The 12,643-nt window shown below is 37.1% G+C and overlaps 1 protein-coding gene across 1 annotated transcript in view; it reads left to right on the plus strand.

Moving 5' to 3' along the window:
• LOC107696410 (receptor-type tyrosine-protein phosphatase T-like) overlaps nt 1-12,643 on the plus strand; it is a gene marked incomplete at its 3' end in the record, with an annotated part of 130,439 nt that overhangs the window by 89,841 nt on the left and 27,955 nt on the right. Inside the window, exon 3 of the mRNA XM_016496720.1 lies at nt 12,072-12,343. Within this exon, the coding sequence (XP_016352206.1) occupies nt 12,072-12,343 (272 nt within the window). The remainder of the gene's footprint in view (nt 1-12,071; nt 12,344-12,643) is intronic.

Consider the following 12,643-nt stretch of genomic DNA (forward strand, 5'->3'; position numbering starts at 1 on the left):
ATTATGAATTTTTGCGGAGCATTTTAAAACAATTAGAAAAATTGTGTTGCATTTCATTTAATTTTTTTTTTTTTTTTTTTTTTTTTTATCAGTTCTGTTTAGCTTTATTTATATTTCAGGTTTTGTTTTAGTAATTTTAGTACTTCAGGTCATTTAAACTGTCTCTCTGTTATTCATTTGATTTTTAACAAGCCATCATGTACCACTGAACATATCAAGATTACAATTGCATTCAGACCACTTTCCTCCTAAATTGAATCACCGATTATACGTGTATTTGTGTTTATGCGAGCAGAAGAGAGAAAATGAGTGTTCTCATCCTCAAGAGTCAGTAAAGAACAAAATAATGCGTGTTTGCTGAGAATTACATCACTGTTCAAGATCTAATTGTGTCTGAAGAACATAAATCTGCAATATTGATATTTATTACATGTGTGCATTTGTTTAAGGCAGACATATTTCAGAACAGATACTGTATATATATATATATATATATAATTTTTTTTTTTTTTTTCAGGATTCAGGATTTTGTAAAAAGTATAAAAGAGCAGCATTTTTGTATAGAAATCCTTTGCAATATTGTAAATGTCTTCACTGTTACTTTTGATCATTTTAATGCATTCTCGATGAAAAAAAATCTTACTGACCCTAAACTTTTGAATGGCAGTGTCACATTTTTGCCATTGTGAAACTGAAATTTACCTGTTTTTCTCTTTATTTATATGTATATGTAAATCATGCATTTTGACAGCTGGCCAAGCCACATTTTTTACCCTGATTACACTATGGTTGCATTTTTTAAATAAGTAATGTTTTTTATTCATTTAACTTGTGTAGTACTAATATTCTTGATTTATGACAAATTGCTTGTGATGCTCTTCATTTGTAAAATATTATGGATAAAAGCATCTGCTAAATGAAAAGTTGTAAATGTACTTATAACAAATACAGTCTCTTTTTTTCATAAAGTAAGCCATGTAGGACAATCAAGCGCATCTAACACCAAATCAGCCCTGCAAGTGAAACTAGATTACCCATTACCGAAGATGAAACTATCTACTCTCTTTTAGGAGTAACGCAATAATGTAACCCGTAACTTTTGAATGTAACGCTCCTGTCATTGCCTTCGACCTCGTACTATTGTTCTTTTCACAAGCTCGAAAATGCAAGAACCGCTGAAAGACTGGATAGCGTAAATTCTGCTGGTGTCATATTTTCCCTTGGGTTTACGGTTCTCACTCTAGATACCTGTGAAGAGAAATCACTAACATCAAACCAGAGGAAGAAGACAAAAACAGCATCCTGCCCCAAAACAGGATAAATGTCTCCCAGAATTCCCATTTTCCCTCCTGGCCTCACAACAATTGGCCAGAGTTTGATAAATGACAAGCCTTCGGGACCAATGACACTTTTGTTGCTCTGGGATATTTTTATACCCAGTAGGGTTTTTAATGATAGATAGCCTCTGGTATAAAAGGCCTGCCTTTTTTTTCCTTTTTGTCCTATTTGTCACAATCTAAAATTAGCTAATGTGATGGCAAATAACCAAAATCTTGCTTCTGTCTCAATCTCTTTCAGTTATATTAATTTTTTGATGTCTAATTTTACAGAAAAACAGTCTTTATTTTTGGTACAAGCTCTTTCCTTTTTTCTTAGTAGAATAGTACTGCAATGTATACTAGTATAAGAATCTCGAATGAGATCTACTTGGTATCTCAATTGTTTCTCCTTGTCAACTTTGAGATTAGATGGAGTGATGTTCAATGGATGGATGCTTCTCAGATGTTTCACATGATTATATCAACAATGTCTCAATCTGTGGTCAGATTCAGATCTCAATATGAACTTCAACATTTCTCATCAAATTATCGCCATACCAAAACAAACATCTCAGACAATTTATAAACATATCTTAAAATCTCCTGTGACATGAAAGAGCAACCTCTGAGCATTAACATTATCTTTTGGGCTGTTGTGTTCAGTTTTCCATACCAAAGTTTCTCAGCTGAAGTTTTGATTGCGTTGGTGTCTGTGACATCAACATTAGTAGATGATCATAGGCACATCCAACACACAGCAACAAGCAAAAAGCTAGTGCTTTGTTGGTGTTTACACCACGGAGTGTATCTGTTGACATTGATAAAGGACACACGTGTGTATGTGTGTGAGGGAGGCAGAGAGGCTATAAAAGAGATGTGTGAAGAGTGTGTGTGTGTGTAGGCATGTCTGGATCAATACACGCCATGTTTTTAGCCCTTGTCAGTTTCATGATGCAGCGTGTCCAATGAAGTGTAAGGTTCCAGTTGAACCATTGTATCATCATGAGTGTGTGTGTGTGTGTCCTGAAGTCCTGTAAACCCCAGGCTCGTGATGCTCTCCATGCCATCACTGAAGCAGAACAGAGCACTGGGCGATGTTCCAGTTGTAGGTCATTATCCCCTACGCCATACACCCTGATTCCTGCCAAGTGTACTTCCTTTTCACTGACTAATACACTCTACTAAGTAATCATGATGCCACCCTTTAGGCAAGAGAATCTTTCTTACCCTTTGTTTTTTGGCTCTTATTTATACTTTTATGCACTACTGTAAATGAGTACCAGCCTGGCTTGTCCTTCTCTGCAACAGACTATAGATCAACTTTCTTTTCACTTTGAGAATTTGTACATACATATCAAAGGATTAGATGTTTAAAATAAATAAAATAAATGTAATTCAAATTGAACGAATACTGAACCAGCACTGAACTGAAGGGAGCTGAATAATGACAATATGGTGTTTCTAAAGTTGCTTTATAGCAGAATTATTGAGATGGTCCTCACTGCAAAACACAATATCCAGGGGGCGTGGTTGGATCCAGATCCAACTCCTCCCACCTTACATATACCTAGGGATATGCCGGTATCAAATTTTCATGTTGCGATTAATTGCTAATGCTTTTATCACGGTGTACGGTATTATCACGGTATTGAACTTTAGTTTTAAAAAAGTGCTGTCATAATACAGTATAACAGGTTTAATAACTTTTTTCTTATAACAAAAATAACTGAACATTTAAATGCAATAAAGCAATTCAGAAAAATGTATAAAGCTAAAAGTTTTACACAGATTAAAGTGCAAAAGAACTATAAAGACCAATAGGTATCACTTTACAATAAGACCTCATTAGTTAACCTTAGTTAATGCATTAACATTCACAATGAGCAATAGCTACATTTGCTACAGAAGTTATTAATTATTAGTTATTAAGTCTTAGTTCATGTTAGCTCATTAAATAACACAGTTGCAACTTTCGATTTTAACAACGTGTTATTAAATATTGGAATACCTAAGATTAATTAACGTTCAGAAGAATTTTTAATTGGCAGTTTATGTTAACTAATGTTAACTAATGAAGCCTAATGTAAAGTGTGACCGAACAATAAAGAATCAAAACTCTTTCAAACAATATCTAGGGCATGTTGTAGTCCATGTTCTGCAGTGAGGGCTAATGGAATTATTGACTGTCTCATTTTTAAAATTGATTCTGTTACTTATCTTTTCAATACTGTGAAGCTGCAGTGAAACTATCTCTATTGTATGAAATGCTATAAAAAATAAAGTTTGTTTAATATTTTTGTTTACTTTTCATTTATTACATCTAATTATTTTTTATTTAATATTTTTATTATTTTAATTTATTTTTAAATGTATTTTAATTTATTTTTTAATTTAATGAAATTCTAAAATTAAAAATGTTTCTTTTTTCATTAGTATTAAAATAAATGAAAATTAAATACAAATTAAATAAATTAATAACAAATAATAAATGTTTGATTACCACAAAAATTATTTTGACTCGGCCCTGAATTTGTTAAAAAGGAAAAAATAAAAATTCCATTTGTTTCTACAAACTGAGTGACAAGTCAAAATGGTCACAGGATCCTGTTATAGACAACATTAAGATGATTGATGACCTTGAATATTCCTTAGAAAGAAGGAAGGTTGCCATTTCCTTATCCAGACATTGAACTTGGGCTTCTTCTATACTTCCTCTCTCTCTTGTTCTATATTTCCTTGTCCTTTGTCATTCTCTCTGATCTTCCTCCTGCATTTCTTCTCGCTGCTCTGACGCCCTTCATATCGTTCCCCAGGAAACCCCTGTGGAGTTGCATCGGGCACATCTTATTTCCAACTTTACGAGTGCAGCTTCTGTTTTCATTTTGATTCAAGGTGGATCCATCCTGATTGTTATCCGAGAGCCTCTTGTCTGTGGCTGGGATTTGAGTGCCTCAGGTTGGCTTTCAGTGGCCATCCCTGTGTGAAAGCATACGGACAGCCTCAAATAACCGGCTTACAAAATAGCCCGTGGTTCGCTCTCAAGGGCCTGGGAATACACTTCCCTCTGTGAGGTTGAAGAGTTCAGCGGGAAATATTTTACAGCAGTAGCACAGGCGAGAGTGTCCAATTGCTCTCAAGGGAGCAGTAACAGGGACTACTTAAGCAGCCACGGACTTCTGCCCACCATAACAGTTAACAGAAGCCAAGATATCTCTACCAAACTGGCAAGACAAATCTATCTATCTATCTATCTATCTGTCTATCTATCGGTCTATCTGTCTATCTGTCCTATCTATCTATCTATCTGTCCGTCCGTCCTAAGTACTAAAAAAGTACTGTTTGTGTTTGTGTCATTCTGTCAATTCCTTATATGTGCAAACACACCTGGCAATAAAGTTCTTTCTGATTCAGAATTTTCACTTCATTTGCACAGCTAAAGTGCTAGTAGGAAAGTTTTGTTGCATTAACAACCGTAACTGGGGGCAGAACCTAGCAGAGGTTAATACTATAATATTGCAATGGTGGTTTTGGACAATTGTTATAAAAGTCACTTTCTACCAGGATCACAATTTCTATCAGTTTTATGTATCTTTTATCGCCCACTCCTAACTAAGCTCTCCTGTTGAGGTGCCCCAGCTTTGTTGTACCACACATGGAACTCAATGGCACCTGGTCCATGCACGGGAAACACTGGTCTCGGCAAAAAAGAGAAGAGATACTAGATTTATGGCTGTGTGACAAGGTGCAATAATCATCAAGTTCACCTCGTCGCATGCTGCCAGCAGGGTGCCGCTGTCGTGCCCCTCTTCTCGGCCACCTGTTCCTGTCATGAACCTGGATGTGGGCTGGGCGACTGTGAATTTGGAGCAAGTAGGTCTTCTGTCCTAACACAACACTTAATTTGTCAAAATTGCCAAAATCTGACAAAATTGCTCCATTTTTAGACAGTTCCTTTATCGTTTTAGATGGTTCCACTTTCATACACATATCTGCAGTCTGTTAATTGAGATTCATTATTTCGTATTCTATCATCCGGACTGTTTTGCAGAAAATATGAATCTTTTCCAGACATAGAGATGTGTATCTGTTTAGAATGTATTTTTAGATTTTATTGGACTCTTTTGCATCTTCCTTTATCTTTCTCCCTGTTGTATTTATTCTTCCTCTCCCTTGTTAGGCTAGTTATGATCTCCCCAGGCAATCTGACCGCCTTTGAATGTTTTCAGTCCTTTCCTTTTAGATGCTAATAATAAATAGCCAGACTACGATCAATTTGAGACAACCGGAGTCTAATTCAACTACTTGGCCACTGAGGGAGACTTTACTAGGAACTGATAAAAGGCCATCCTTTGTTCCAGAATGAATACAAAAAAAGAGAATAAGAAGCAGAAGAATCCTTTTTTCTTTTAAACCCATTCTGAAATGCAGATGTCCAGTTTCAGAAAGCAGCAATCAAAAAAATGCCAAAATAAACATAACAAATCGGACCAGCATTATTGAAATCTGCATGCACAGCGGCCACAGAACGTATACTGAAAATGTATGAATGTCATTGCTTTAATGCACAAACCAAGTGACATTTATTATAAAGAAAGCTTAAGCAGTTAAAATCAAGTTTCTCAAACACTATTGAAACATCTATCTATCTATCTATCTATCTATCTATCTATCTGTCTGTTAGGGTTGGGCCGATAGACGATGCCATCTCGTCTGTAGAAGAATCAAATTACTTCTAAATACTGCCACTATTTAGTATGTTTGCAAAAAACATCCTTATTGTGTAATATTAATTAGCTGTCTGTTCTGTTAAAAAAGCAATTGGCTGGCTCCCTATTTACATATGCATTTACCCTTGATTTAAATAGTTCCTGTATCAACATCAGTTCTTCTATAGCCAATCAGCAAATGGAAGTCGTGAAGCAGAAAGCGTGAGCTGGAATCCTTAACCACAGATGAAGTTGTATTTATTGGATTTGCCATTGGGCGATTCACTGATTTGCATTAAGGTGGCCAAGCATGGCGTCTTCACTCTGATAATGACACTTCAATTATTGATTTTCCACTTATCGGATTATCACAGTCTCGAGGGTTTGCGACAAGGCCCACTGAGGGCTCATGGGAAAAGGGCATTGGAAGTAAAAGCTGGCACCGTTTCAAAGGGCCATGGCGAATTGCGGCACACAGCTGGTGGGTCTTGTTGACTCTACGCCAATCTCGTATCATTTGGCGCGACAAGCAGGGCAAGGCCGTTTCTGCTCGGGTTGAGATAGAAAATGGGTGTGCATGTGTGAGAAGTAATAACGAGGGCTTCAGAGAGGACACAGATAGCGGCGTATCATGAAGGTCCATTACACATCCAGGGCAGCAAACATATGGGGCCTGGCTGAAGTAGCCAACTGTCTCCCGTCCTGTCTTTCTGCCATAAAAGCATCCATTCTTTTCCTTTTACACTCACTTTCACATATACAGCCTCCATGAGGTGAGGAGGGATTTGGGGAATTTACTGTGCTTAAATGTGTCAAATGGGGCACAGTGCAGATCCACTGTACTCTTGAGACCCCTATGAAGAGTATGTATGTGTTTATAAAGGGACGGCCCATCTGCAGCCTGTCGTTGGGGGGAGGGAATCAGGCGTGCATCTTCTCTCGCTCGCAGCTGCTCCAGACGAAATGATTGCAGCTGACGCATCATCATTTCCTCTGAAACAGGGTCTTCTGATATGAGGCTTCTGATATGAGGAAACAAACGGTTATTTATTTATTTATCTATTTGTTTTATGTAAAATAATGTTCCAGATGCATCTGATGTTAACACAGTTTTTGGGTTAAAGAAAAAGGTACTAATATTATAATATTTTTGTCTTTATTTTAACATACTTAAAGTATTTCAACCAAAACATTTTTTAAACCAAATTTATGTCAAAGTTTTTGTTATTTATTTATTTATTTTATATGCTTCAAAAATAATCACTACACAATACAGTAAAAAGCATTTTTTCTGTCTTTTATTAGTTACTAACTGTTGTTTGGTTATTCAACTGTATTTTGCTATTCTTCCCCTCACGTTCACACTTCAGGACCTCAATTAGAACACCGTGAGCTCAAGAGAGACAAAAGCTTTTGGAAGGTGTCAGTTTAGAAAAATACGTATTAATTGATTTCTTATTTCAGTGTATACATAACCGTTTAAAACTTTGGGGATGTATGTTTTTTTTTTTGTATATTATTATTTTATTTATTTATTTATTTTTTTTAAGTTTTCTTTAAGGTCTTTCATGGTCACCAAGGCTTTATTAACTGTAAAACAGTAATACTGTAAAATATTATTGCAATTTGATATTTATCTATTTTAATATATTTTAAATGTAATTTGTCCTGTGATGCAAAGCTGAATTTTCAGCATCATTACTCCAGTCTTCAGTGTCACATGATCCTTCAGAAATCATTCTAATATGGTGATTTGCTGCTTAAAAAACATTTATTATTATCAATGTTGAAAACCATTGTGCTGCTTAACATATTTGTGGAAACGTGATACATTTTTTTCAGTAATCTATGATGAATAAAAAGTTCAAAAGAAGAGCATTTATTTGAATTAGAAATCTTTTTTTACATTATAAATGTCTTTACTGTAAATTTTGATCAATTTAATGCAACCTTGCTGAATAAAAGCATTAATCATACTGACCCCAAATTTTTGAATGGTAGTTTATATTTGTTTTGTTTTTTTGTGCTGTCTGAATATTTTAACGGATGCTCAAAGTGATCGGGCCTCCACACCTATTGAAGCTCTTTCATCGCTTCCTTTTTATTCCTCTCTGTGTTTTCCCTATCTATGCATTAGCTTTTCCACGGTACATTGCGGATTACTGCCCTTGCTTGGCTCAGTGGTAAATAAGTGCTTTATTGTTCCCGGGATAAAACTGCCAGGAAGAAATGAGGAATGCTGTGACTTTATCAGACCGAGCAGCAGAGGGCCCAAAGAACAGGGACCTGCAATAATTGCATATTAAAGTGACAACTAGCAGAGTTTTTGCTATTTGTCATGTGGGGGATCATATTATGATGGTGGGAATGTGACATTTAGTGCAAAGAGCTCCCAGTGGAAGTACTCAGAGGGAATAATGACTTTCACCGGCAAGTCCTCTCGGTACTTTGCAGCCACACGCAGAAGAATCCTCTTCGAGAAAATGAGTTGAAATTGACGCACAAGGGCCAGGCGTCTCTAAGATTGATGTGAATTGCACAGCATTCTAAAACTGCTTCTCAGATGTTTGAACAGATAAATCTTCCAATCAAGGGCGTTTAGACGTAAATGAATTCACATAACATCTCTTCACATTAACGCAGGTGTGACAGCTGTCAACCAAGCGGCACTGAAGCGATACCTTATCGGGCTGCCTTGTGTGGCCCCTATGAAGATGTTTTACAGACAGTTGCGCTGTCCTAGAAAAACAGTAATGGATCTGCCTCGACTTTGGTCTCAAAAACCGTGTACTGGTTATTGGTTGATGTGAACAGCATTAAATCAACAGTAGTGTAGCTGTGATTCTGTGAGGACTCTATTTTGTTGATGGCATGTTTACTGATAGCTAAGAACGACTCTCATATTGCTATCGATTTTAGTAAAGGAGATAGCCAAGTGCTGCGTTTTACTCCAGAAGCCATTTTCGTTCTACAGTAAGTATTGAGAGAAATCTTCATCGCCATTGATTTGTGTTTATCTGCATCCACCACATTTGCAGGAAAAAGAATTATCATCCAAATAGTGTTGCCCTTGAGAATGTGCATAACAAGTTGTATATCATGGTCAGGTATTTCTCAAAATATTCAACTTTTAATAATATTTTGATTCATCCCAGAACTCATTAATACATGAAATGTAAGTGTCTCCAATGCATTGGGACTCTAGCAGGTAATTGAAATCTGGTAATATCACTGAAGCAATTTGGAGGCTACGTGTTTTTAATCTGTTCTCCAGCAAGAGCTGTGGCTGCATCGCATTCTTCATGATGTAAATATTAATTTCCATTTAAAATTCTCGTGCGAAGTCCTACCGCAAGATTGTGCCAATCACAGCCGTGTTTGTAGTGTTGTCATGCTCATGCGGGCTGATTTGTCAAGAGTGTTTTGTGCATCCAGCAGTCCACCTGGAATAAAACGTGTTGAATTATTTATCATAGAACCATTACATCCGATTTCACATTAGCTCAGTTTAAGTCTACTGAAGCGGCCGATGATGTGATTGAGGACACTCGTATTGACCGTGGTAGTAGGGCTGATTGCCTGCTTGTAGGTTCGGTCTAAATTACCTCTCAGTTTAAAGGCCTCGCTTTGCCCGAACATATATATTGGCAATCATCAACGGTAGGGAATATATAGATGTCTGCTCGGAATACCTGATGGAAAATGCACTTGGGCCGAGAGGGTTGAATATGAAATGCAATCAGGCGAGATCACTACCGGCCCGCTGTTTAGGGGGCCTTCACTAGATTGGATCAGTGTGTGGAATTGATTGGCCTCATCCCAGGGCTCAAGGTTGTGTTGATTGATAGATGCGATGCGCTCGGGTCTTGTGGTCATGTCTTAGATAATACTGGTGATGAATGGGGTGTTATGGCAATGGCTTCCTCTGCCCACCTGGCAAATTATGCATGGTGATTTAGCACAGCCAGGCAGAAAGGTGTCTGGAAAAATTGGGACTGATTTTGACCTACGTATGTGATGTTTTAACCTAGCCCTTAACATATGCACATAGCTTGACATAAGTACACCATCCGGATCCAAAAAGCCTGGTTCTGCATTGGCGGCCATTCAGAAGTTCTGATGAAATAACATTTTTGCAAGCAACATATATTATAGTAGATATACTAAATTTTTTGTATGTCACAACTCTGAATAGTCCCTAGTGAAAGACCTGCTTATGCGCACAACATGTGGAATGTTTCTAAGGTCTTTCAGTCACCAAATCATGAACAGTGCTATAATTGCTGTAAAAATGCTATTGAATAGCCAGAGTTTTGATTGATAACCATGCTTTCATCTTTGTTAAGGCTAAAACCTTTTACCTGACATGAATGAGTAGAACTCTTTTTGTGGAAATTTTTAAAGAACTCGGAATGAATTACTGTAATTTATCCCCCAAAAAAAAAAAGCCACCTTTGGGTCTTTAGCTTAACTAAATGCTTTTCCCTGAAGGCGGTGAATAATTGTCACTTTTTTCAAGTAAATCATGATTTTTGTTTTCTCTGAAGCCCTCTTTATTCTTTCTAATGCAGTGACATTGTTGGTAGTGACTTGTACAAAACTACTCATAAGGCTGTAAGATTGCATATTGTCTCATAAAATTGGAGTAAAATGGATGTAAAGCTGTCCACAGAATCATTTCATAAATAGTGCCTCAGCACTTACAGTTTCAGAGTGGTTTTATAGCAGGAAGTTACCCAGTTACTCAGTTATGTGATGTTTTCTGCTTACAAAGGCACAGAAGAGCATGAACATGATGTGCAAAATGACAATGTAGCCTTTACTGTGGGAAAAGAGTATAAGATACCGAACATCAAAACATTCTGTTCAATAAGCGTCTTTTTGAATTATTCTTTAAAAGATTTGCCCTAAGAATCAAATAACACTTGTTTACTTGTTGCTTTGTTGTAGCTGCAAAATTTCCAGCTGAATGTGGAGAACTATTCTATTCTATTCTATTCTATTCATTATTTACTATATCAATTTCCATATGTTGTATTACATCCAATTCCTTCTAATAAAGTGTAGTTAAAGGGGTCATGAACTGGCTTTATTAAATGTCACTGCATTTTTTATTTTATACTGTTGTCTGAGGTCCACATATGACATTTGCATGGTTTTTACATTCAAAAACATCAAAATCAATAAGTAATAGGTTATTTTCTACCCTGGTTTTGAGTCTGGCTCGAGAAATGCTGGGTTTTTATGGGTGTGCCGCATTGAAGACTTGTAAGTAAACGCCTACTGCTATGATTGGATAACAGTTTTGCATAGTAAACTAACTTTTTGTGTGTCTGTTTGACAAGTTACGTCCTTCATAGTTGGAGCCTTCTGTGACTTTGGTTAGAGACGCACATAATACAGACATATCAAGCGATCTCTAACAAAGCAATAGTGACACATAGTACAAATATTTTTAGTCACATAAGTGTGCTGCATCATTCCTGTCGGATCCAATATAGACAGCACAGCATTGCTTTTTAATCTCAGTCTCTCTGCAAATCCAGCGTCGACCTGTGTCTTGTTTACAAAGGAATCCGCGGTGAAATGAAGCGAACAAAAGCTCAATGTTTTACTCGCGTGAGCTGAAACGTCATTAAAAATAAAGTTCAACCACGCATTCCTAATATTTTAATCCGAAGGAAGGTTATGCAGCAACTGTATTCTTCCACAACCAGCCACTGCACAATATTCTGCGATCTTCAACGGCATGTTTATTGCTTGGTTGCTCAATCCGGTTTAGCGCCACTTATGTTATTTCCCAACTGTCATGTGCGAATCAGTGGGTGGGGCTACAGAATTAGGCGTTGATGTTCTTCTGTGTTTAACCTATCTATTATAGATAGGCACATTCCAGGATATGGCGTTCACTGGGCCTGGTGTCAAAAAAAGCTTTTATTTCAGTAACAAGGACGTTTTCAGTTCTGAAACTTTCAGGATATACTTTTAGTACCATGACCTTTTATGTATCAAGAGCTCAAGTAAAAGTTATGTTTTCCTCTTCTAGGTTCCTTCATGATGGTGAATGCTTCGGGTCGTGCATCAGGTCAGAAGGCCCACCTGCTCCTGCCCACGCTAAAAGAGAATGACACCCACTGCATAGATTTCCACTACTCCCTGTCTAGCCGGGATGGGACGAGTCCCGGAACCCTTAATGTCTACATAAAAGTGGATGGTGGACCACAGGGGAATCCCATCTGGAATGCCTCAGCACCCGTCACTGAAGGCTGGGTGAAGGCTGAACTCGCAATCAGCACCTTTTGGCCCAACTCCTATCAGGTAAGCATGATGCTAACAATGCCAAAGTCAAATGCCAAATGGGTTTCAATTAAGAGAATCTGCATACTGTGTTTAAAAATAATTTTTAAATTCAGAATATTCTGGTTTAAAGGTGGGTACAATGCTGTTTCATGCATTCAGAGTTGTTTACACTGTTAAAGAGTTGGATTCTCATGCTAAGCATGGACAAAGTTTCGAAAAACAATTTGGACGTATGACAGAGTATCTCTGTGCCAAAAATCTTACTTCTGGGTTCGTACAAGTTTCGGAGAGTTTTTTTCGATCGTGGCTCTTAATGAT

Source organism: Sinocyclocheilus anshuiensis, unplaced genomic scaffold (genome assembly GCF_001515605.1).
Source record: "Sinocyclocheilus anshuiensis isolate Anshui unplaced genomic scaffold, SAMN03320099.WGS_v1.1 scaffold522, whole genome shotgun sequence".
Lineage (NCBI taxonomy): Eukaryota > Metazoa > Chordata > Actinopteri > Cypriniformes > Cyprinidae > Sinocyclocheilus > Sinocyclocheilus anshuiensis.